A 27,216-nucleotide genomic window follows, 5' to 3' on the forward strand; every position below is an offset into this window, starting at 1 on the left:
CAAAGGAACAAGGTTTGTGGGAAACATTCTGCATCACACATCAACACTGTTAACAGCATTACACTGCATGTGCTATGAGAAAGAACTTTACAACTATAAAGATTATTATTTTTTAAATGTTACCTTTAAGAAAATAAGTCAGCTAACTTCCTGGAATTATCTGAACATGATTTACCCTAAAACACAGAAATGTAATTTTCTTATATTTCATCAGTTCCACAAAATTTGAATAAAAAATTATACATTCCGTATGCCTTCCAACCTGTATGTCTAATATCAAAAGAGTTGGGTTAGTTGTGGAAAGCAATATTAAAAAGTTAAATATAGAATTAATTTCCATCTGATCTAGATATTGCACTTCTAGGTATATATCTGGAAGAATTAAAAGCAGGAAGTCAAACAGATATTTGTACACCCACGTTCATAGTTCATAGCACCATTATTTACAATAGCCAAATGATGGAAACACCAAGTGTTCATAAACAGATGAACAGATAAACAAAATGTGGTATACACATACAATGAAATATTCTTCAGCCTTAAAAAAGAATGAAATTTGGACACATGCTACCACATGGATGAACCTTGAAGAAGACATTCTACTAAGTGAAAGAAGCCAGATGCAAAAAGGCAATATTGTATCATTCCACTTTTTTGAGGTGTTTAGAACAGTCAAATTGATAGAAACAGAAAGCGGAATGGTGGTTACTCGGGGCTGGTGAGAGAAAGTTGTACTGAGAGAAAGTTATACGGAGTTGCAGTTTAATGGATACAGTGCTTCATTCTGGGATGATGAAAAGTTCTAGAGGTGAACAGTGATGATGGCTGCAGAATAATGTGAATGTATTTAGTGCCATTTAAAAATGGTTAAAATGAGGGGGTGCCTGGGTGGCTCAATCGGTTAAACGTCTAATTCTTGATCTCAGCACAGGTCTTGATCTCAGGGTTGTGAGTTCAAGCCCCACACTGGGCTCCACACTGGGCATGGAGCCTACTTAAATAAAAAATTTTTTAATGGTTAAAATGCTGAATTTTATGTTACATGTATTTTACAAGAGAAAAAAAGAAACAAACTTTAAAATAAAGTTCTGGAAATGGATGGTGATAATGGTTGTACAACAAAGTGAATATATATGTCATTGAACTGTACAGTTAAGAATGGTTAAAATTTTACGTTCTGTATATTCTCCAATAATTGTTTTTTTTTTTTTAAAGTTGGGAGATGTCCTTCAGAAATTGGTTTCACTCTGAACGACTTTTACAGCAGGTCAGAATATAGCTGCTGAGGGGTTTCTGAATATTCTGTAAGTAACTAAACCACTACTACAGCTAAGGAGCACTCCTAAACCAAGCATGCTTAGTAGAAATACGCAGCATCCTGGCCTTGCCCAAGTCTGGCAACCTTACAAAATGCTTATAATGCTTCTGCAGCAATAAGTGATGTACTACTAAAAATACAGCACCTGATGGTCAAGGCTTGAGCATGTTTAAACAGAATATACTTTAAATCCATTTTCCCCACGGTAATGGCCGCTTTTACACCCTCAAGCACATTCCCTTCTGTCTTCATTAGGGTCTTGTTTCCTTGTTTATCATCCTTGGCCCCACTCCTTACATCTTTAATGCTCCCCCTGGATCCTCCATCTCATTCTGAAATCAGATTAAATCCCCTCATCCTATTAAAACCTTCTTCAACCCTGATAACTTCAAACATCTTCTCTAAATTCTCTCTTCCTCTTCATTCCCAAAAACCTCAAAGAGAGTCTACTGGTGCTGCTTCCATTTCTGTACTTCCCATTCATTCTTTGACCTCTCAGAAACTGGCTTCTGCCCCACCACTCCGCTGAGCTACATTCCTGAAAGTTAACCATGACCTCCAACCTAATAACCTCTTCATGCTACCAAACCTACTGGCAAGAAGAAGACAAAAATGTGTAAAAGGTCATCAATCACCTCCTTCTTAAAACTTTCTCCCTTACCTGAAATATTATAAACTCCTAATTCTTCTCTTGTTCTCTGGCTTCTCTTTTACCTTCCTCCCTCAAATCCCCAAGTAGGGGTAACTTGTTATTCTGTCCTTCAACTTTTTTACCCTCTCTCCTCAGAACTTTTCAAAACTTTTGCAAAACTTTGCAAAATAAAACCAAGAACACAAAAGATACCAGAAGGAGTCGGGTAGTTGGAAAACAATTCCACTTACCTCAAGAACTAATTAGCTGGCAATAAGAGTAATGCTTCCCTACTGCACATGCACGGATCAGTGTTCCAGGTTAAGAAAACCACATTAGTATTTTTTGGCAGGTAAAATACATTTTAAATGAAAAAAACATTTAGAATGTTTTCTTTTTTAAATGACTGTACTGCTAGAAGGAAGCATCTAACAATCTGTTCATTATTAATTGCATGTTTTCTGATATGGTTAATTATTTAGGCTTGATGCAATCATCCAGCTGGTTAAGACTGCTTACTGATACAAAGTTAAAGATAGTGAAATATCAACTTCTTAAGCTCAAAAATAATTTCCTCTAAAAGAGTTTTAAAAAATTCTATATAGAAATCACACTTGTAGAAAAAAAAAAACAGAAAAACAAAATCCATGGAGAATTGATATGTTATACTTCAATTTAAAAGTTGCCATAAAAGTCTTTAAAAGTATAATGTATGGTAATAATGATAAGAATTTATTACTATGAAAAATTTAAACCAAGGACCTTTTTACCACTTTAGGATTATTGACTGGCAATGGCTTCTTTAAGTTGTCCCCTTTTGCTTTAAAACAAAACAAAACAAAAACTCACTCATTTTAAAGCCTTATCATAAAAGCAGAATGTGTAGAAAGTATTTCATTTAAGTAAATTTTTTAATATTTGAAGGTTCAAAAAACTTAAGGATACAGGGAATTTATCAAGATACAGCACTAAACGGAAAATGAAAATAAAACAACATGATCTCATGATTTCAATTTTAGTTAAAAAACAGTATGACATCATGATTTCAATTTTAGTTAAAAAACAGTATGTTCTCATGGGCATATATATTTGCAAATAGGAATACCATATATCAAGATGTTAACTGCAAACCTCTACATACAACAAATGCAAGTGAGTTTTACTTTCTTCTTTCTTCTTTCCAACAAACGTGTACATTACAGCTATAGTTGGTCTTCCTGGAAGAATAAACTCTCTATTCTACCCAATTTCTGCCTTTTTTGACCGGGTGGAAAAGGGTCATTTTTAAAACCTGTATAGAGTGGCTTTTACTGTTGTCATTGTTCTCATGTATTTGATCTATCAACAAATCTTCATCCACTTTCAAAATATACCAGAAACCAACAACTTCTTACTATCTTCACTCCTTCTACCATCCTCTTACTAGTTATCATCAATTTCTTGGTTGGTTTACACAAGCCTACTAAACTAGTTTATGTGATTCCACCCTTTTAACTCATCAGGCTATCCTCATATCCCTCCCCTACACAGAAATCCTCAGTGACTTCTCATCTCTTTCAGAAGAAAGCCTAAGTATTTATTGGAACCTTCAAGTCTCTATGATCTGTACCATGAGTTGCCTGGCACACTCCCACTTCAGGACCACTGACTTTGCAGCTAGTTGCCTCTACCTGATATATTCTGTACCCAGATACCCTCATTTCCTTCAAGTTTGTATTCAAGTGTCATCTTCTCAGTGAGGAAACCTAACATGACACATCAACCACTTCACCCCACCCTTGAGATTTCCTATATCACGTCCCTGCTTTCTTTCTTCTATTGTAGGACTTCTTGCTATCTAACATAATAGATGCTGTATTTCTCTTCTTTGTTATCTCTCTCCCTCATTAGAATATATGCTCAATAAAGAGAAATTTTCATCTTTTTCTTCCTGCTACATCCTCAGCGCCTAGAACAGTCACAAGTACATAGTAGGTGTTCAGTAATTATCTGCTGAATGAACAAATGCACTCCTGTAAAAAGCAAGGCTTCCCAGTCACAGTAATAGTCGGCATGCCAAATGTCATGAATGACAGCAACTCATTTATTCATACTCTGAAAATCAACACCTAAAATGACTTTACAGAGGGCTAGAGAGCTGAAGAACAGCTATGGTATACAATAACATAGTCATATTTTCTCAAGCCTAAAAGGAAGCATCTACGATCTTCCCTTCAAAATTTAGGAATAAATTATGGCCTGATTTAATATATTAAAGGGACTCGGGGAGATCACATTGCTGTTATTGTTGATACATAAAAAAAAAAAAAGTAAGCAATATTGTCTGAAACCATACTGTTCCTCCTCTAAGTTTTCCACTAGAATATTCAATTCCAGTCTCTGAGGCTGCATATAAAACTTTCCTTATGTTTAAACAAAAAATAAGCTGAATATCATACTACTATGCACCTGAGTATCTATTATCTAAAAGATCTTGGGTATTTTATAAACATCAATCAATGCTGGGCAGAGAAAGCTAAGAGAGACTAGGCAATTAGATACTGTGAAAAAATGGAGGCAATCAGAAGAAACACAGTGGTGGCAGTGACACAAGCTAAGCAGGAGGTATGGATAATCTGGGTAAGTGCCATGGAAAAATAAATATCATGATTGGACTTGAGGCAAATGGAAACAGTTCAAATTGGCTTCGTACAGTACTCTGTGGAACATATGATGTCCATATGTCCATTACCAACAAACTGAAACATGGAAAATAACAAAAGCCAATGCTGTGATGGCTATAAGAACACACCCAATGCCAGTCTCTACCACACCACAGCAGCATAACTTACTACAGCTGCCAGGTAAACTGGCTAAGAAGTCAGAAGCAATAAGACAAGGGGGAAGGCCTAACTATAAACTTTTCCTTCCCGACAGAAAAAGAGCTGGGATCTACACAGAATACAGAAGGTGGCCACAATAAAGGCTGAAAAGTATACATTTTTTAATGAAATTGTTTTTGCTACAGACAGTTGCTGAAAGTATAAAATACTTTAGAATTAAAGAGGTCAGCATTTTATCCAAAACTATAAGTGATTTAAAATCCAAAAAACTAAATAAAATAAGTGGAGTGATGTGTTAAAAACAGTAACAGGACGGAATAACAAGTTTAAAAAATTGTAAACGTGACCTTTCAAGTTTGAAATACATAATAGAGAATTAAAACAAACGGACCAAAAGATGTGCAGGGAATCCATTATGTTTTTTATCAGTGCTAAGAAGTCTCCCAAATTTTCTTTCCATATTCTCTAATCCCCAAACTGATTCATCTTTAGGACACAACCATAGTTGATATGAAAGAAGTAGTGCTTATGCAAATGTCATAAAGGACAAATTTACACAGCAAACCCAAACCTATAAAAACCTATAAAAAGCAATGCTAACATCTTAGAGCCTATTTGGTGGTCCTGATCTTTTCAACCAATCAAAACCAGACATTCCCAGCCAGGTGAACTACATAAAAATAACCTCAGCTCTAATTCAGAAATATATTGGTTGCCACTCACTGAAACTACATAGTAATAAAACCCAGCAGTTAAAAATACATAACTATTTTATAGTAAATATCAATGTCATTCCTGTTTCAACCTGACTTCCCATTCTACCCCCAAACCCCCAAACTTGAAACCAAGTACAATTTCTTGAGTAGCTGGAGTGTGGTTAAGGAAAGGAAGCTATGCTTGTTTGTATGGAATCTGCCATTTCCTCCCTGCCAAAACACTTGTTTAAAAAGTCATGTAATATTTCTATTAAATTGTAAATGCAGCCGACAAGGAAATGGCCTACTGGCAGTGTATTACCTTTGTGGCAGTGCCAACGGGCCTACAGCAAAATAGTGCACATGATAATTTCAACATGCATTCCCAAGTAACAAAATTGTGCTTTACATAAATACCACAGAACCTGAGCAAGATCCAGAAAAAGCAATGAAAATTTGCCCAAGCTTTCATGCTTGCCTATATCAATTGTATGTCATAACTAAAGCAAAATAGAAAAGCATCTACATATGTCCAGGAAGCTTGTGAAGTTAGATCATATAACCCTGGGAAAACTATTGCAACTTAAATCTGTGTATTTCTTGTTAACCACTGTAACAACTCACTAATAAAAATTAAGAAAAACTGTGGGTATCAAATGAACCAAAATGCACTAACTACATACAAGTCCTTAAAGACCATAATGCAACCTATTAACAGGAACATATGTTCAGTGTAAGCCACAATTGTTATGTTAAATTGCTTCTTCCTTTGATATCACTCATTTGATCACAGAATTTAAGAGATTTCACAAACCTTCCAATTAAAATGGTGACCTTCAGTTTATAAGTCACTTACTACAATGCTTATAAAGTTACCTCTGATCATTTATCCCTTACCTTTCAATATATAGCACAACTACATGTAATTATGCTATTTAAATTATCCCAGATGCAATGAAGATGATTCTATTTATGTAAAAGTTATCCTGAAAACAAAGTTAGTATAAAAATCTAATCTGTAATCAATATAGTCCTCTAGGACAGCTGAAGAATTCTATTTTGCAGGAATTTAACTAAAATACATATATTTTAAGTCAGTTATAACTTATCTATCTTCATTTTTTAAAATATGTCTGTTCAGCCATAATTTTGAAAGTTAAATTTGCTGATAGCATTTTCTCCATTTCTCCAAAAATATGAACTTTTAAAATATTATACCCTTGAATTACAGAGTCAACACCTGCCTTCACGTATCTCCTAACCTCCCAACACACACACACACACACACACACACACACACACACACACACACACACACACACACACACCTACATATTTATGTCTTCTAAAATTAATGCTAGCTTAGGTCTCTAGCCTAAATGGTTTCTCTGACTGGTTTCAAAACAAAACAAAACTCTCTATGACCAATATAACTGCTTTTCAGACATAAGTCTTCAATAAGGCTTGGCAATTATGTTCCCATTAGCAAAACAAAACTACTGTCCAGAGGCCAATGCTAAGGGTGCTAAGTCTTTCTGATTTCCTTCAACAAAGAAACAGGATCTAAAGTACCAAAAAAAGGATAACAATTTAAAATTTAAATTTTAAATAAATAAACTGTGCTTAGTAAAAGTTTAAAAGGCAAGCTATAAGTAATGATAAACCTTTCAAGTTGTATTTGATTAGCATTTACTTAGTTTCATTTTTTAATTTATTTCACTGACTCTTATTCTAAGTTATAAGAACAACATTTATTATTGTAAGGAAGTAGAATCTGAGCCTGCCAGATTTCAGTATTTACACCAGAGAAGTATCTTTGAGATAGGAAATGGAATCGAGCACATATTCAACAAAAATATTTATTGGATGCTCTCATATATAAGTCATTCTGCTAGGTTCAATTAGACACACAAAGATGAAACATACTTGCATTTAAAACTGAAGTCTAGGAGGGGCAAGAGGACAATTACCTAACAGCTATGATAATACAGAGTTAGTTAAAAAGTACCAGAAGACAGTCATAGAAAAGGTGACATGAGAATTCAGAGAAATAAAAGATTTCTTTAGTCAGTGATCAGGAAATCTGGACAGTAACGAGACATACCTAAAACTAACCTTTCTAGAAATAAATGAGTATGGTCGGGGGGAGGAATCATATACAGATCTGTTTACAGATCTGTTTACTGGTTCCACATTAAACAGTGATATGCTATGATAAATAGTAAACAAAATCATATCCTAAATATACAATATAACAAGAAACTCACTTGAGAGGCATTGATATTACTATTGCAAACCACAGTTCTGAATCTTTTTGGGTCACTGGAAAATTATGAACTTGCAGCAGAAAAATACACACCTGAACAAATATCGGTATTTAAGTGCAATTTCAGGGGGTCCACTAACACTATGAACTCCCTGCCCTAGAAAAAAAAGTTCACTCTATGCTCTTACAAATCATGGCTTCCATGAATGAGCTAGTATATAGTGAAAATGAAGAAGAAACCAGCAGTCTACCCTGAGGTTAGAAAAGAGGATCCACATGTACCTCTGCCCTCATGGGCTCCTTACATCTACATGGTTTCCAGTAGAGGCTGCAAAGGTCATCTCAGCAAGGGCTTAAAAGCTTTCTGGAACCTACCCTGGCTGGCAATAAACTCCTTTGGGTACTGTGTAAGACCCCCAATACCTCCAACCCTACTAGATACCCTAAAATAAAGCCAGGTGATGATAAAGTAACTGTCTGAGCCTTTCCAAAGCCAAAAGCTCCTTAAGTGACAATGGTAAATATTCTTATATAGCACCTTCCGCAAGAACTTGAACTTATAGTCTCAATATGAGACTTGAAAGTTAATTTAATAATGCTACCAAATATTTCTATAGTATTTAATACTTTACATGTATTGCTCATTTACATTATCTTTATCTGATCTTCACAATTAACTCTGGGAAGTGGAGAGATGAGAGTCCATTACAACTAATCACAGATAACAAAACTCATCAGGACTTACAAGTCCTGAACACCAGGTCATACCCACTACTATGTGGCAACAATGGAAGCATTATGACATTGGAAGAATTCATATTTCCAAAACCTGGTACAGTGATTCTTGCTCTATAAATACAAGTTACAATCCAGTTCTGGGTCATAAAATCAATGTAATGGATTTGGACTACCTATTTTTTTAATGAAAGGAGGAAGTAGAAGAGAAGACCCATACAACTGAAACAAACTGTACATAAACCAGTATTTACCTATGCATGTGCAAAATGGGTCACAATGCAAAATACATTTTATACTATGGATCACAGTCAAAGATAAGTGTCAAATGTAAATGCCATCTTTTAATGATTAATAAATCAATTTAAATTGTGTACTCTAAGCGCTCCTATACAAATACAGAGAAATACTGCCTTTGTCAGTATCCTATATTAAAATCTTAAAAAGATGGATTCTCACATAATTCTTTCTCAATAATTCTTTCCAGTATAATTCTATCGCAGCGATTCCTTCTCTCAGCAATGCTTAATGTAAACATGTCCCCAAAACTACAATTCATATTCATGTAATTCGTATGTCAGTAGGAAAATGATGATTGCTTCCTCAACAGTCACCGAACCCTTCGTATTTACAGAGCACTTGGCAACACAACACCAACAGCAAGATTTGAATTTAAATTAACAGTGGGACTTTGTCCTCCCTGTGAAGGAGGATGATCCCAGCAGGCCCAACCAAGAGAAGCTGAGATCTGCTTATTCTGTTCTCCTTGCTTCTTCATCTCTTCAATTATTCTTGAAGACTGGACAGAAATATGTTGAAAGTGTCACTGTAATAAACCTTAATCCCCAATTTAGGGGCTGGAATGCCTGGTACTCCCACACGGATAGGACCACAAGGCAGAAGAACTTGAACTTTTAAACAGAGTGGAAAACTATATGTCCTGGAAGTAGGACTGAAATTCTCCAATGATCCAATTTGCCCCATTCCTCCAGATCCTTGGCTATTTCTAATCTGAAAGTAGGGTTCATACTTCAGTAAAGTATCACATAATCAGGCAGAAAAATGTAGGGAACAGACAGGGAGGAAGAAAGGAAATGTGAAACGAAAGAAAAGCACAACAGAGGTGGGGAAGGGACTGTGTGAGCATTCGAGTGCATGCACTGTCAGGGACAGAGAACAGCCGGTGCAAGTAACGGCAACAGTGAGGAAAAAAAGATGAGGATGAGCTCAAAGGAGAAAAGCAAGCCCTGTATGTAATGACAAACAATAAAACTCTTCTTTATAGTCATATGATCCTATATAATTTGTAATACGTGAATCAAAGTGGTTACAGTATACTCTAAACAAATAAATGTATTTACCTACTCCCTCCTCTCCCCCAACCCCAGAAAGCTAAATAATTCTAACATTAGAATGCTAGTTCCACTGGACCAGAAGTTCCAAGAGAACAGGAAACATGCCTGTGCTGTTTACCTCTACATCCTCAAAGTCCAACCAGCAAATGATAAATGTGCACTAAAGATCTGTAGAAGGAAATAAAGGGGAACAGAAATAAAAGAATACAGGAAGAAAATCCTAGGGTACTTTCCTTCAAAAATCAAACACCCATACTTAGATGACAGTTTCTCTGACACAAAATAAGCAATGTAGTATAGCAGAAATACTCTCCAACTGATCCAAAAGTCGAATTCCCTGTCTCCACATTAGAACAAGCATCTCTTTATATTTCAACATTAATACCAAATCAAAAATATTTTAGTATTAATGATTACATTTTGTATTACTGGTAAAATGGGTATGTCCCACCACAAAAAATATACACAATTACATGGCAGATAAATTTAAAAAGTGTTATTCTCATTACTAAAGGAATCATTAAAAATTATTTTAAAAAAATTCAGAGAACTTTAAATGCTGATTTGCACCTATTAAATATTTACACACCTTCTTCAGAACACACCTACTGCATAAAGCAAAGTAATATATACAATTAAATACAAGTAAACAATCCCCTACTTGTAGACTAGTGGGTCACTGGCATATAAAGAGGAAGGGAAAACCATTTTGACTCAAAGACCTCCCAATGGACTAATTATAAAGGAAGAATTACAAAGGCACTTAGAGTATCAGACTTGGGGTGCAAAGAATGATGGGGCACAGCTAGAAGGGTAATAAACAGAGGCAGTAAAAAGTCAAAGGACCAGGAAATCTCAGTCAGCAAATAGAAAAAAAGTAGAATACTTGAGAAAAGTCAATAAAAATGAGAAAAGAAACTCAACAACAACAAAAAAACAACCCAATTAACAGATATTTCTTCAAAGACATACATACCGATGGAAAAATGCTCAACATCATTAGTTGTTTGGGAAATGCAAATCAAAACTATAATGAGATAGCCACTCACACCCATCAGGATGACTATTACCAAAAAGACAGAAAATAAGTGTTGGAAAGAATGTGGAGAAACTGGAACCGTGTACACTGCTGGTAGGAATGTAAAATGGTACAGCTACTGGGAAACAACAGCATGGAGGTTCCCACCCCCAAATTATACATAAACAATATCATCTAGCAATCCAAGTTCTGGGTATATACCCCTAAGAATTAAAAGCAGAGTCTTGGGACACCTCGGTGGCTCAGTCAGTTAAGTGTCCAACTCTTGGTTTCGGCTCAGGTCCTGATCTCAGGGTCCTGAGATCAAGCCCCGTGTCAGGCTCCGAGCTTAGCGTGGAGTCTGCTTATCCCTCTCCCTCTGCTCTTCCCCCTGCGCGCTCTCTCTCTCGAATAAATAACATTTTAAAAAAAAAAAAAAGCAGAGTCTCAATGAAATAAGTGTACACCCATGTTCACAGTAGCACTATACATAATAGCCAAAATTGGGAAGCAACCCAAGTGTCAGTCAATGGATGAATAAACAAAGTGAGGTATACGTACAATAGGCTATTATTCAGCTTTAAAAAGAAAAGAAATTCTGACATATGGTACAACATGAATGCACCTCTAAAACATTATGCTAAGTGAAAGAAGTCAGACACAAAAGGACAAATATTGTATGATCCCACCTATATGAGGTGCTTAGAACAGTCAAACTCATAGAGACTGAAAGTGGAATGGTGGTTACAAAACGTAGAGAGGAGATAATAAAGAATTATTGTTTAATGGGCACAGAGTTTCAGTTTGGGATGATAAAAATTTCTGAAAGTGGATAGTGTGATGGTTGCACAACAACGTGAGTATACTTAATGCCACTGAACTGTATACTTAAAAATGGTTAAAATGATAAATTTCATGTTGTGCATATTTTACCACAATAAAAAAATAAGACAGAGATATGTCCTAATATTAGTCACTATTAATCTTAAACTGTATATAATTTATTTTTTTATTTAAATTCAATTAGCCAACATATAGTACATCATTAGTTTCAGATGTAGTGTTCAATAATTCATCAGTTGCGTATAACACCCAGTGCTCATCACATCACGTGCCCTCCTTAATTCAGAAGGACAGAATAGATTATGGAAGGTATAACGGCTGAAAGGCAGCCCCCCAAAAGATGTATCCATGTCCTAATCCCCAGAACTTCTGAATGTGACCTCATTTGGGAAAAAAACGGTCTTTGCAGATCTTGAAAGGAGGCTATCACCCTGGATTATCCATGTGGTCCCTAAAACCGATGGCAAGTGTCCTTTTAAGAGAAAGGCGAGGAAAATTTGAGAAGGTAATTGAAGATGCAGACAGAGATGGAATAATGCAGCTACCATCCAAGAATGTCAAGGATTGCCAGCAGCCACCAAATGCTGGAAGAGGTGAAGAATGGATTCTCCATTAGGGCCTCAGGAGGGAGTGCAACTCTGTCAACACCTTGATTTCAGACTTCTGGCCTCCAGAATTGCGAGAAAATAAATTTCTGTTGTTTAAAGCTACCGAATTTGTGGTAATTTGTTACGACAGCCCTAAGAATCTACTACGGGGGTAAAAAGATAAGAAGTAAAGAAGTGGGCCTTATAATCACAGAAGATGTCATTCAAGCCAAAATTTAGCTATGAAAACCAAGAGAAAAAGAGGATACCTGGGCTTCACCACTAAGCCACAGCAGTCCCTGGCCACATGAGGTGCCCGAACACTAGTGCTGAGGGCAAGGTGCTGAAGCCAGCCCCCTACCTCATGCAGGGCAGGGCAGGAGCGAGGTTTGCTTCCAGGTTTCTGGCCCAGGGAAAGGGGAATCCGGGCCAGCATGTCCACAGGTCAGGCCACAGAGAAAGGCTGTACCCTGCTCTAAGGGTACAGGCTCTAAGAAAGAGGCTTTCACCCAGGATGTTCCTACAAGTGAATATTAATTCTGTGAATTAATACCCACATATTCCCTCATCCACTCCCAGACAAAATAAAGATACTTGTCTTTTGCCCTACGTGTTAAATGCCTTTTGAGGACTCTTCCAAGAGGCAGTGCACGCACACACACGAGGACAGGCCAGGTGTCTCCCAAGACCGACACAGTAGGGACAGGGAGATGGAAGATGTGTAAACATGCTGAGTGTGGTATTAGTCCACTAACACAGTCTTCCAGAACTTCTCAGCCAAATCTTACCGTTAATTGGGCAGGAAGGAGGTCATTGATTCAGTTCTATTTAATAAAAAATGGATAACTCAGTTTTCACTCCTTAGACATGGATATAATGCCTTCTTTTTATAAAAGCCTCATTCTTTTTTTTTTTTTTTTTTTAAAGAAATCTTGTTGGATTAGGAGTACACTTGGTTGTGAAAGGAGCAGCACCCACGTGATTTGAGATAGGGGAAAGCTACTGTGTGTTTTCATTTTTTAATATGCAGTATAGCGATTTTTTTTTTCCTAATGTCTGTGTTTACTTAGCATGTACTGGAGCATTTATTTCACTTATTAAAATGCACTGTTTCCCCAAAAGGGATGAGGGTGAAGAGGCTAGTTGGAAAAAAACAGCAAGGTTAAGGAAAAAGTTCTTCAGGAAAGAAAGATAATATCATTTTCAAAAACATTCATCAAAAATATCTTTTCCATGTTGAAAATATCTACAGGGTTCTTTTCTTCATAAGTGATGTGAGGATATATACAGAGAGACAGCAGAGATCTTTTTTTAGTGTAAAGGAACTCCTACTTTACTCTTAAACAGAGATTGTCAAGCTGTATATAAGTTGAATTTCCAGAAAATTGCCATTTACATGCCTCCAAATGTCTCAAGTCATATTTGACATAAATCTTCCCAAAATACACAATATATTTCTACATCTTATTTTTTAAAGGCAATAAACATTCATATTATATTGTGCAGAAGTAAAATTCTTAGTCTCATTTTATTTTCTTTCCTTCAGTTGATGCCAAGCAATCATCAGTCACAAAGCCGGCTATCTCAAACAGTCCTTAGTCTGACTGAAACACTTCTGTCCTTACCCCTTTCACCACGCTAGGTAATGTGTAATCAAACACAAAAGCTTGTAAAACAAAAGAAAACAAAACAAAAACTGTATTTAAAAGAATCAATAGGGTCTTAGTGATGTCTAAGAAACAATGTGCCTGGGTTTGATGGCAGGGTACAGGGATAGATATTTAGAAAAATGATACTATTCACTCATTTCCTGATTTTTTTTTTTTTTGGTAATTTTATTTCTTATAGAGCTGAGAAAGGGGCAGATCTCCAAAAAAGTGTGTGGTTAACTGAATTCAAAATTATATTATCTATTATTTATTATACATAGTTCTATTTAACTGACCAAAATTAATTCAGTATCTTCATATTTAAACTTTTAAAATAAATTGGGTTTCGATAAAACTTGTTTAACATTTTGAGCAGATTTACCTCCATTTGTCATTATTCCTTAATCTATGTCATTACTCAATCTATTTTAACCTATTAGCTGTATGTAAATTTATAAGCACATTCTCATGCCCCCGCTTACACAGCTTTACATGTTTTAATGTGTATTTCATCATTGCCTTTTACTAGACAGATAATTATTACTCTCGCCACAGCAAAGATATAGTTTGCATACACTACAAGTTTCTCTTAAAAAAAAGAGAGAGAAAGCTGTATAAAAACTGTAAAATTTAGTTTATATCATTTGCCATCAAACAAATCCAGTGTTTTTTTGTTTTTTTTAATTTTATTTATTTATTTCAGAGAGAGAGAGAATGAGAGATAGAAAGCACGAGAGGGAAGAGGGTCAGAGGGAGAAGCTGACTCCCTGCCAAGCAGGGAGCCCGATGTGGGACCCGATCCCGGGACTCCAGGATCATGACCCGAGCCGAAGGCAGTCGCTTAACCAACTGAGCCACCCAGGCACCCAAATCCAGTGTTTTTAATAGCCCTTTCCTCCTTGAATATTTATATCCCAAATACCTCTGACTCTCTCTGAGGAATGATTAAAGAAAGTATCAATCTTTGATAAATGATAAACTAAAACAAATGACCTCAGCCTTAACACTTTCAAAAGATCCATTTTCAATTCACAGCCAAGTTCCAATTTAAGCACTTCCATTTTCTAATGACACTCAAAACATATGTCCTACAAAAAGCTTAATCAGTGAAAAACCACCATATTAATTTGTGACTATTTAGACAGGAACAACCCCATTCTAAATTATCCAAGCCTGATGCATATCATCTTGACCCTAATTCTTGCTGGCCAAGCAAGCATAGGTCCAGGGCAAGCCTGGGCATACCAGAAGGATGGTGTATCTGAGAACAGGACTAGGAAACCAAGCCCCAGTTCACTCAGTCTAGGAGTCAACTTCGTTGTTCTGGGGCTGTTTCTATAACATACGTCTAGAGGGCAGGCATAGTGAGAAGGGCTACAACCTTGTAAAACCGGCCAGAGAGAATTTCAGAAGGACTAGGATGTAAAGGCTAGGGAAGCTGGCCCACCACACCCTAACTTAGCCTCCTATTCCAGAGAGCCATCTATATGCAGTAAATCATAGAATATCCTTTACTTAAAAAAACTAGCATTCTTTGCCTCCATCTGTTGTAGTGGTCTTTCCATCATTCCTATCTTCATTCCACTGTGACAACTTTGTAAACTATTGGTTATCTCATAAGCTACAGTGCTACCAAAAAAAAAAAAAAATAGGAGTGGAACATAAAAAATTCTACCATATTGAAGTGCCTGGGTGGTTCAGTCGGCTAAGCGTTCGACTTTGATTTCAGCTCAGGTCATGATCTCAGGGTTGTGAGCTCGAGCCCTGCATTGGGCTCTGTGCTGGGTGTGGAGCCTGCTAAGATTCTCTCTCTCTCTCTCTCCCCACCCCCACCCGCCCTTCTCCCCTATCAACTCATGCATGCACTCTCTCTCTAAAAAAAAAAAAAAATTTTGTCCATATTTCTTCCCACTGAAAAATTTAGAAGGTTCGTATTTTAAATTAATAATTATGAGATTAAAATGTTGGCACATTTTTAATTTTGCTAGCCACTCCATTTGCATACAGTTGACATATAAACACAAAAGATACTTCCTTTTTGCCAAGGCAAGAAATGGACTAGCCCAAGTTCATATCTTAGTTCTGCCACTTCTAAGCTGTGTCATCTTAATAAAAAACATAATTCTTTAAATATCCATTTCAGCCAATCCACTCATTAAAATAGAGATTGAAACATTTATTTTACAGAGTGGTTAAAATAAGAAAATTATTTAATTAAAAAAAAAACTTCACTATTTCACTCACTAATCAGAATTTCATATACTAACAGCTCTCCCATACCTTAACTACCACTTTATTGGCTCGCTAACCTCACTGAAAAGACTGAGATTCTGAAATAATTGCTTTGCGGGAGGCTCCGGCACCAGAATTTTTTCAAAGCTCAACAGGTACCTGCTATGCAGCAAGAGTGAAGAACGCTGTCTAGCTCCCTTACCTTATACCCTCTCCCCTCTTTCCAGGCTAGACCCCCTTGGTAACCACCTGAACAAGTCTCTCGACAGCATCCTTAAATGCCCGGTAGCTCTGTCGTTCCAAGAAACTCATTCATTTAGACCCAAACCTGAGATCAAGGCCGTAAGGCGCTGCACTCCGCTGCTGAGCATTGCTAAAGCAAGGCTTGAGCAAAGAATCACATTGGTGACAACACAATTCTCACGTTCCAACTTTAGCTGAATCCTCAACAATCTGTTTTTCTCTCTTGGACAGCTCTTTCTTTTCTCCTCAACCTGACCTCCCACCAAACTAATCTAAGCCCTGGTGAAGCAGGAAATATTATTAATTTTATTAAAATTCCACTCTTGAATGCATATCTTTTTAATATTCTCTGTGACAAAATGAGAAATACACACAAAGCACCTGCCCTGCACACAGAAGAACAAGGATTATCTCAAGGAAAAACACTTGTGTGACTGAACAGCAAGCTAAACAAGCTGCAACTCTTTTTTCAAGGAACACCATTTTTACCTGAAGGAATAACTGACAGAAAAACTATGGCTATTCAGACTGGGGCATTTGATTGACATTCTCTCAAAAATGAACCAAGTGAACCTGTCATTTCAAAGAAAACTATCATACTTGTTGCCAATGATAAAATCTGAGCTTTCAAGTGAAAATTCAAATTTTGGAAAACTTGTATCTGTCACATGATCTCAAGAGTTTCCCAATACCTGCAGTTTATACTTGACTTTGTATAAAGCAGTGCAGAAACATGAGAAAGGCTAAATAATTGTAACATAATTTAAATAGAAACCTAAAACCTTGCTGTGTTTGGAAATGCACAAGGTAACATTTGATAAACTGTCCAAAGAATTACAGGGCTAAAAAACGCCTATATACAAGTTGTGAGGAAAGAATGAAATTTACTTAGGGGCGCCTGGGTGGCTCAGTTGGGTAAGCATCCAACTCTTGATTTCGGCTCAGGTTATGATCTCAGGGTGGTGAGATTGAGTTCCACATTGGGCTCCACACTCAGCGCAGAATCTGCTTCAGCTTCTCTCCATCTCCCTCTGTCCCATCCCCCTCTCCCTCTCTAAATAAATAATAAAATCTTTAAAACAGAAATTTACTTAGGTGGTAGCTACCAAGGAAGGCTTTATATAGAAATAATATCTGACCTGAGACTTGAATGAGTAGGATTGAGACTGGTAGAAAAAAGTGAGATAGAAAGATGCTGATGGATAGAAAAATAGATAGATGATTGATAGGTACGTAGGTAGATAGATAGAATTTCAAAGAAAAATACTATCTTCAAGTGTATTTTTACTATTTCATATGTGTGAATTTAAACTGTCAAGTGATATTTTAAGATCCTGGAAGTTGGGAACCACATACTACAATTCCTTACTACCTATTTGAGAGACTACTTCAGGGTCAAATTTAATATGTTGATCTATGAGGTTGGGAAAATAAGATCTACACACAAGGAAGAAGCAGAAGAGTAATAATCTAAGACCTGGGTTAAATCCCAGCTCTGGCACTTGCCTAGGATGCCTTGGATAATTGAGTTAACCTCACTAATTCAAATTCAAATACACCTAGTTTGAGGATCACCTTAAAATATTATAACTTAAAGTACCAAAGATAAGTAATAATCAGAGAAGAAATGAGAATTTGTGTTGCTGGTTTTATGTTAACCTTATGATTTTTCATGTAATTTTGCAAACACACAATTCATGTCATTTTTATTTTTTACTTTAGCTAAAGTAATTTATATACACAAGGAAGATGATACATATTATACGCAATTGTATTACTCAGAATTCTCTATAAAATGGCAGGCAGATTATTAAATATTTTCAGTAGAGTACACTGTTGCTTATATTACTGAAATTCAATCCACAATAGAATTGTATTATCAGAAATAATTCCAATTTATTCTTCTTCAGATGTTCCAAAATACTGCATTCTCTTTCCTCCCATCTATTTACTTAACACATTTCTCCTGTCCTCCTGACACCATCTTCTCTTCTCCACACACACACACACACACACACACACACACACACACACACACACACACACACACACACACACACACTACCTCTCTCTCTCTTTTCTTTCTCCTTCTTGAGGAGGCTCCAGCCACTAGGGGGCAATAAGTTCACAAAGACAGATGTCCTTATCTATAATGAATTGAGATTCACCACTAAGAAAACTAAAAACTCTATATATCATCACAAACCCTGAAGCAGAGGCAATTGGACTTGAATATGGAAGTTACATATTTCAAACTCAAAAAAATCATCCTGGAAAAAGGAGTTCATAGAAGTATATAATAATGCTCAAAAAAGGAATTCTATTTTTCTCACCAAGTACCAACCGAAGGAATAAGATTAATTTGCCTACAGGTATGCAGCAATATTAGAAGTCAGGCTTTTTAAACACAAGCTTCAGATGAGAAAAGAAAAAAAGGAAAACAAAAACACAGAAAGGCAGAATTTGCAGAGTAGGTAGAAAAGTGAGAATTGATTTTTTCCAAGGTCTCCACAGCCACACTGAGAAAATGACGGATAAACTGAAGAATATAGTGACTTTCTTCTATTGAAAAGCAAAGGGAAATTTACAGGTATATTTTTGGGGGAGGAAAACAGAGTGTAAAGAGAAATATAGCCTTCACTTCTTTTCTCACAATTGAGGATGTGGGAGGAAAAAAGTAACATCACTAACCTCTGACAGATAATTTTATTATTTTTTGCACAGAACCAAAGTTCAAATCAACTTACTTAATTTACTTTATATTTATTTATTTACACTGACATTACAAAACTGCCACTTATATAACGTTTTTAGCAAACGATCATTTTCTTACCCTCATGGGATGTATATCAGCATATGGAGGTTTTCCTTCAGCCATTTCTATAGAAGTAATGCCAAGGGACCAGATGTCAGCCACACAGTTATAGCCTATTTCTTGAATTACTTCAGGAGCCATCCAAAACGGAGTTCCTATCACAGTATTGCGTTTTGCCATTGTATCCTGCAAAAACATTACAATGACATAAATAAATACTACTACAAAAACACTAAGGGACTCTGTTTGCCAACATGGTCATTGAACTGTATAGTGAAACCCTCAAATACTACAGATTATATAAAACATTGACTATTTTCCTCCAATTTCAACTGACAATGACATATTTAGGAATTCTGAATTCTGTAAAAAGCAAGAGTCCACAAGTAACTTATCTCCACCTTCATTAAAGACAGTCATTAAAAATAGTACTGTAACAATTGAAGCTACAGAAATGGATCAATGTAGCTTTCTTTTCTAAACATTTAAGCATTTCAATGACAACATTTTTTTCATATTCATTCAATGTCTCAAATTGTAAATAAAAATAATAAATAATACTGAAATTATGGCTCCTTCTCCCCAAGAACAATGTAGTTATGTATTTCTTCCCATCACCCCCTCCAAAAAGTTATCAACATTCAGGTACAATCAAACCTGGACATATATGCCACAAGTGGTTCCAAAATTATTACACTTACTGTTAACTGACCAGCCACTCCAAAATCGGCCAATTTTGCATGTCCTTCTGTATTGAGGAGAATATTTCCAGCTTTTATATCTCTGTGTATTTTTCTCATAAAGTGCAAATATTCTAGTCCTTTCAAAGTAGATTTAAGAATAGTTGCAATTTCATCTTCTGTTAACTGGAAAGAAATATTTTTAAAACTAGATTGAAAAACCATGCTAGATAAACTCTTACAAAAGAGCACTGGTGGCAAACACTTCTTTCTAATGACCATTAAACCTCTAGGAAAAGGCTAAAAAGATAACGAACTGTGAACTTCTTTTTCTTCACACATATTCTTTGTCACTCTTATGACACATTTTACTGATGAAGAATAATTTTCAGTATTAAATTCCTTTCTTTAAAATTATCAATGTCACTCTTAAAGCACATAACCTACCCCAAGAATCAACACGACCCTAAGAAATCACTATTTCCCACATCTTCGGACACTGAGGTAACAATATCACAGCTACCCGTCCTGAAAGTAAATTTAGACATTCTTCCCTATGATGTCACTAATTCTTGATGGAAATGAAAATCAACAGTTTTACGCAAAGGGAAGGAAACAAGGGTGGCTTGCCAAGAGTCTCCTGCATGAAGTGATTCTGCCCATACCTCTCCTCCTCTTCCAGCCAGGTCATCCTAAACCACCCAAATCCTGGGTTGCTGGCCCTGAGAAGGAGAACTCCAAAATAAAAATTCCAGAGAAAGACTAGGAAAACGGAAACACAAACAAAGGTTGTCAGGGGAGGGAAAAGGGGGGAGAAGGGAGAAAAGCAGCCGCGGCAAAAAGAAGGAAAAGAAACATTCTTAGTAGCTATGGCAATGGAGCCTGTGTTACCCGTACCAGCCATGGTGCTAATCATTTTGCATGCATTATAGCTCATTTATCCTTAAGACAACCCTACAACTGAGATCCTATTATTACCACCATCTGACAAATGAGAAAGTAACTGCAAAGAGGTTCAGTAAATTCCTCTGGTCACACACAAGATGGAACCAAGATGTGAGTTCTGTCTTAACTATATGCTTTTAACCACTATGTTATATGGCCTCTCTTGACAAACCTTGTTCAAGTGCCATCTATGAAAGCTTCTATTTTTGTTGAAAACACCCTCTTAGCTTTTTTGTTTTTTAAGATTTTATTTATTTATTTGACAGAGAGAGACAGTGAGAGAGGGAACACAAGCAGGGGGAGTGGGAGAGGGAGAAGGAGGATTCCCGCTGAGCAGGGAGCCCGATGCGGGGCTCGATCCCAGGACCCTGGGACCATGACCTGAGCCGAAGGTAGACACTTAACGATTGAGCCACCCAGGCGCCCCCACCCTCTTAGCTTTTAAATATATCCAAGTGATATTAGAAGTTCATAACAATAAATCTACTTTTGCTCTAAGCACAACGAGCAAATATAACCCAAGATAAGCTGATGGAAGGGGAAAGTTCCAATTTATACAAAGATAGAGGACACTACTCTGTATGAGAAGGAAAAAAAAGAAAGAAAATTCAAATACCCAACAATGGGATAATAGAAAGATAGAGGGGAAATTAAAAATATAAAAATATTATACTATAAAGCTGTAGTAATCAAAACAGTAAAACAATATGGTACTGGTGTAAAAACAGACACATATATCAATGGAACAAACATTAAGCCCAGCAATAAACCTAAATATTTATGGTCAATTAATCTACAACCAAGAACTCAAGAATGTACAATGGGAAAGAGACAGTCTTTTCAACAAATGGTACTAGGAAAACTGGACAGCTACATGCAAAAGAATGAAACTGGACCATTTTCTTACACCATACACAAAAATAAACTCAAAATGGATTAAAGACCTAAATGTGAGACCTGAAACCATAAAATTACTAGAAGAAAACACAGGCAATAATTTCTTTGACATCAGCCATAGAAACATTTCCCTAAATATGTTTCCTCTGGCAAGGGAAACAAAAGCAAAATTCAACTATTGGGACACATCAAAATAAAAAGGTTTTACACAGAAAAGGAGCCATAAACAAAACAAAAAGGCAAACTACTGAGGGAAAAATATATCTGCAAAACATACATCCAATAAGGGATTGCTATCCAAAATATATAAAGAACTTATACAACTCAACATACACACAAAAAAACAAATAATCCATTAAAAATGGGCAGAGCAGCTGAACTGACATTTTTCCAAAGACATACAGGTGGCTAACAGACATATGAAAAGATGCTCAACATCACTCATCATCAGGGAAATGCAAATTAAAACCACAATGAGACATCACTTTATACCTGTCAGAATGGCTAAAATCAAAAACACAAGAAATAGCAAGTGTTGGTAATGATGTGAAGTAAAAGGAACCCTCATACAATTGTTGGTGGGAATGCAAATTGATGCAACCACTGTGAAAAACAATACGGAGGGTCTTCAAAAAAATTAAAAATAGAATTACCATATGATACAATAATTCCACTACTGGGTATTTACCCAAAGAAAATGAAAACACTAATTCAAAAATATATATGCAGCCCTATGTTTATTGCAGCATCAAGTGTCCATTCATCTACACACACACACACACACACACACACACACACACACACACACACACACACACACACACACAGGAATATTATTCAGCCATAAAAAAGAATGAAATCTTGCCAACGGCAACAACATGGATGGACCTAAAGGGTATAATGTTAAGTGAAATAAGTCAGAGAAAGACAAATACCATATGATTTTACTCATGTGTGGAATTTAGGAAACAAATGAACAGGCAAAGAAAAAAAGAGACAAATGAACCAGACTCTCAAATATAGAGAACTGGTGGTTGTCACAGGGGATGTGGATGAGGGAGGGGATGAGTGAAATAGATAAAGGGGATTAACAGTACACTTATCTTGATCACTGAGAAATGTCAAGAATTATGGAATCATTATATTGCACACCTGAAACTAATATAACACTGTATGTTAATTATACTTGAATAATTATTCATATATATTTATACACACACACACATATATAAAGACTATGAAGGGGCACCTGGGTGGCACAGTTGGTTGAGTATCCAACTCTCAGTTCTGGCTCAGTTTGTGATCTCATGGTTGTGAGATCAAGCCCAGCATCAGGCTCCCTACTCAACGTGAAGTCTGCTTAAGACTCTCTCTCTCTCCCTCTCCCTCTGCCCCTCCCACCCCCCACATGTGCACCCTCTGTCTCTAAAATAAATAAATAAATCTTTAAAAAAACAAACAAAAAACTGCTTTCAGACTGTAGAATGTGAAAGTAATTACTGGAAGACGTTTGCTTCAACTACCACCAATGCCACAGTGGCTCATGTCTCATTAAGAAACAACTTCAGAACAACTGCATATTCACATGCAAAAAAAAAAAAATGAAGTTGGACTCCTACCTCACACCATATTTAAAAATTTACTCAAAATAGGTCAACAACCTAAATATGAGTTAAAACCATAAAACATAGGGGTAAATCTTCATGATTGTTGGTTTGGCAATGGATCATTAAGTATAATATCAAAAGTAAAGCAACAAGAGGAAAAATGATAAATTAGACTTCATCAAAATCAAAAATTTTGTGCATTAAAGAATATTAAGAAAGTGAAATGACAACCTACAAAATGGGAGAAAATATTTGCAAATCATACATCTGATAAGGGTCTAGTATCCAGAATATATAAATAACGCTTACAACTCAACAACAAAAAAAACCCCAATTTAAACATAGGCAAAGGACTTAAACAGACATTTCCCAAAAAAGACATATAAATGGCCATATATGAAAAGACAGATGTTCAATTGTCATCATCATTGGTCATTAGGAAATACAAATTAAAACCACAATGAGGTACCACTTCACACTCACTAGTATGGCTATAATAAAAAAAAAAAAAGAAGAAGAAGAAAGAAAACAACAGCACTGGCAAGGATGTGAAGAAACTGGAGCTCTTGGACACTGACAGTGAGAATGTAAAATAGTGCAGCTTCTGTGGAAAACAGTATTTCATTCCTCAAAAAGTTAAATAAAAAAAGTTAAAGACAAAATTACCATATGACCCAGCAATTCCATTCCTAGGTATATATTCAAAATAACTGAAAACTAGTACTCAAACAAATATACATACAGGAATGTCCATAATAATACTACTCACAATGGCCAAAAGGTTGAAACAACCCAAATGTCTATCAACAGATGAATGCAGGGGCACCTGGGTGGCTCAGTTGATTAAGTGTCTGCCTTCAGCTCGGGTCATGATCCCGGGGGCCTGGGATCAAGTCTCCAGTTGGACTCCCTGCTCAGCGGAGAGTCTGCTTCTCCCTCTGTCCCTCCCCCTGCTCATGCTCCCTCTCCCTCTCTCTCTCAAATAAATAAATAAAACCTTAAAAAAAAAACAGATGAATGGATAAAATATGGCATATACATACAGTGGAATATTATTCAGCCATAAAAAAGAATAAAGTACTGACACATGCTACAAAGTGGATGGACTTCAAAAACACTAAGTAAAAGAAGCCAGAACAAAAGGACACATTTATATGAAATATTCACAATAGGTAAATCCTTAGAGAAAGAAAGGATATTGGTGGTTGCCAGGGGCTAAAGCAGGGTAGGGAAAACAAGGTATAACCGCTTAATCGGTTTGGGGTGATGAAAATATTTTTAAACTAGACAGAGGTGGTGATTATATATGGTGAATACACTCAGACCATCGAATTGTTCACTTTAAAATGGCTAATTTTATGTTATGTGAATTTCATCTCCATTAAAAAAAAACCCTAACCATGTTAAAATTCCTAAACAAATTGGAAGACAGTTTACATTTATATGTAACACTAATATATATTGTTATAAATGTACATGTTTATTTGTACTTGAATAATGTGCTGGCTTTAGATAAGTTTGCTTTCTTTATAAAAGAAAGTAGGGGAGGGGAGGGGAGAGGAGGGGAGAGGAAGAAAGAAAGGAGGGAGGGAGGGAGAGAGGGAGGGCAGGAAGGAAGGAAGGGAGGGAGGGAGAAAAGAAACAAACAACCTTGACCTTCCCTAACCTCTGAAATGCCAACTTCCCCTCATCCTTTCCAAATTATAAGACGCTAAGATTACTCTAAACCATTTCTCAATCCTACACTCCTCAGTGGTAATGTAAGGATCTGACTTACTTGGTAAATCCACTCTAGTGCAAGATACCTGATCCAGAATGCCTTTTATTCATTCAATAAATATTTATCAAGCACCAACTACATGGCAGGAATTACACCAGTTGCTGGGGATACAACAATGAATACAACGAGAAGTGTACTTTCTCTCATGGAGCTTATATTCTACAAGGAAGGGATAATTTGATGATAACAGGAAATAGGGTAAGGCAGAAAACAGTGACAACTGCTATCAGAACAATAAAACAGAAAGCTACTGACTAAGAATAACTGAGAAAGGCTCTTTAGAGTAGCCATCAAAGAAGGCCTGAAAGACATTTTTGCTGAAGTCTCAAATGACATGAGAGAGCTAACCATGTAACTGGCTATCTGGGAATACAACATTCCACACAAAGGAAACAAGATTTTAAAAAAACATGATTCAGGAAAAAACCTCCCATATTTGAGTTCAAGAAAGAAGGCTCAAGTTTAGTGAGTCAGGAAGAGATGAGATCTGGGAGACATGCATGAGCCGGATCACCCAAGGCTTCACAGGCCATGGGTAAGGAGCCTGGATTATCTGAAAATTCTAGTACTACCAGGAATTTATTTTCTATCTTAGACCAGGTGGTCTAACGTAGGCACTATGTTCGAAAGTTGCACTGCCCAATACAGCAGCTCCCAAGCATGTGAAACATAGCTAACCCAAACTGAGTTATGTTATAAATATAAAATATACACCAAAGTTCAAAGCTTAGTACTAAGAAGAGAAGACAAAGTACCTCATTAATAATTTTTAAATTAATTATACCTTTAAATATTTATATACTAATATTATAAAATGTATTAATGTTGAACATAAGTTATTAATACTATTACAATAGTATTAGATATATTATTTAATATAACAATGGTGCTATATACTAATATATTTAATATATTACTAAAGTTAATTTCATCTATCACTTTTTTCTTTTTTAATGTGGCTACCAGGAAATTTTAAATTACATTTGTGGCTCATTTCACGTTTCTATTGGACAGCACTGCCCTGAGAAAGGGTCCACAAGAGCAGGGATCCTTCTTCTGTTCACTGATTATCCACAATGCTTGGAACCTGCCTGGCTATCGTTAGCACTTGATAAATAATAAAAGAATAGATACAACAGTCATAAAAAGAAAGGCAATACCACATAAATTAACGGTTTACAGCCAAGGTGGGAGAGTGGGAGGCAGGAGCGTCATTGAGGGCCACCACAATGTACCACTGCAGAAGGTGTGCAAGGTAGTGGTGCTGTCCTAGGTGCCTGGGTTTTTCCCCTCACCCCACTCCCGGTATAAAAATTAAAGAACTCGGGGGTGCTACAAAAGCAGCACCAGCCCGTAAAACTGTGTCATGTTTAATTACTTCAATGCTGACCTTTTCGGTTACCTAGACTTCAATTTTTATCCTCTTAACATTCCATTATTTCCGATCAACAAGTCGCTAATCCTTCATTAACTCTTTGATTTGTTATCTCCGCATCTGTACCCTACATTGCGGAGCTATACTAGAGAAAGTTCAGGATTAAACAGACTTGCTATACTTCAAGGTCTCAAGATCTGATTTCAGTGCTATAAAGAAACTGCCCCTAGACAAATTCACAGCAAGACTAAAGATCTGCCAAAGATATACTGATTCATGAACCGTCTAGCTTTGCAAGATGATTTCAAAGGTTCATTCCAACTCTATGATTCTATATTTACAAAAGATCTTCATAGTCGTAACAGAAATAAATTCACACTAAATCAGACATCCATTTTTTAATTCTCTTGACAAATATCTACTTCACTGACTTACACAGATTCTGTTAAAGGTGCCAGGTGTTGCAGGCGAAGACATGGACAGTCTCAGTCCTTATGAAGCTTCTAAGACTACCGAGGGCATGGCCTGTATTTGGCCCTGAATGATTAAAGGTGGAGAGGGCAGAACTGAATCAAATTGTATAAAATTTATAAAGGCCCTCTCTCATTAGGCTTTTCTCTCTTTGTAATTAACTCCTCCCCTTACTTCAGGGGTCACCTTATATCCTGCCCTAATCAAAAAATGACACAATATCCAATCATTCATACTAGTACATGGATACAT

At 36.3% G+C, this 27,216-nt stretch overlaps 1 protein-coding gene across 1 annotated transcript in view; it reads right to left on the reverse strand.

Annotated features, from left to right (window-relative positions):
* STK3 (serine/threonine kinase 3) overlaps window positions 1-27,216 on the reverse strand; it is a 274,712-nt gene that overhangs the window by 156,678 nt on the left and 90,818 nt on the right. Inside the window, exons 5-6 of the mRNA XM_027576725.1 lie at window positions 19,911-20,075; window positions 19,228-19,395 (exon numbers count right to left, since the gene is read on the reverse strand). Of these exons, the coding sequence (XP_027432526.1) occupies window positions 19,228-19,395; window positions 19,911-20,075 (333 nt within the window). The remainder of the gene's footprint in view (window positions 1-19,227; window positions 19,396-19,910; window positions 20,076-27,216) is intronic.

Source organism: Zalophus californianus, chromosome 4, assembly GCF_009762305.2.
Source record: "Zalophus californianus isolate mZalCal1 chromosome 4, mZalCal1.pri.v2, whole genome shotgun sequence".
NCBI classification, from domain to species: Eukaryota; Metazoa; Chordata; class Mammalia; order Carnivora; family Otariidae; genus Zalophus; species Zalophus californianus.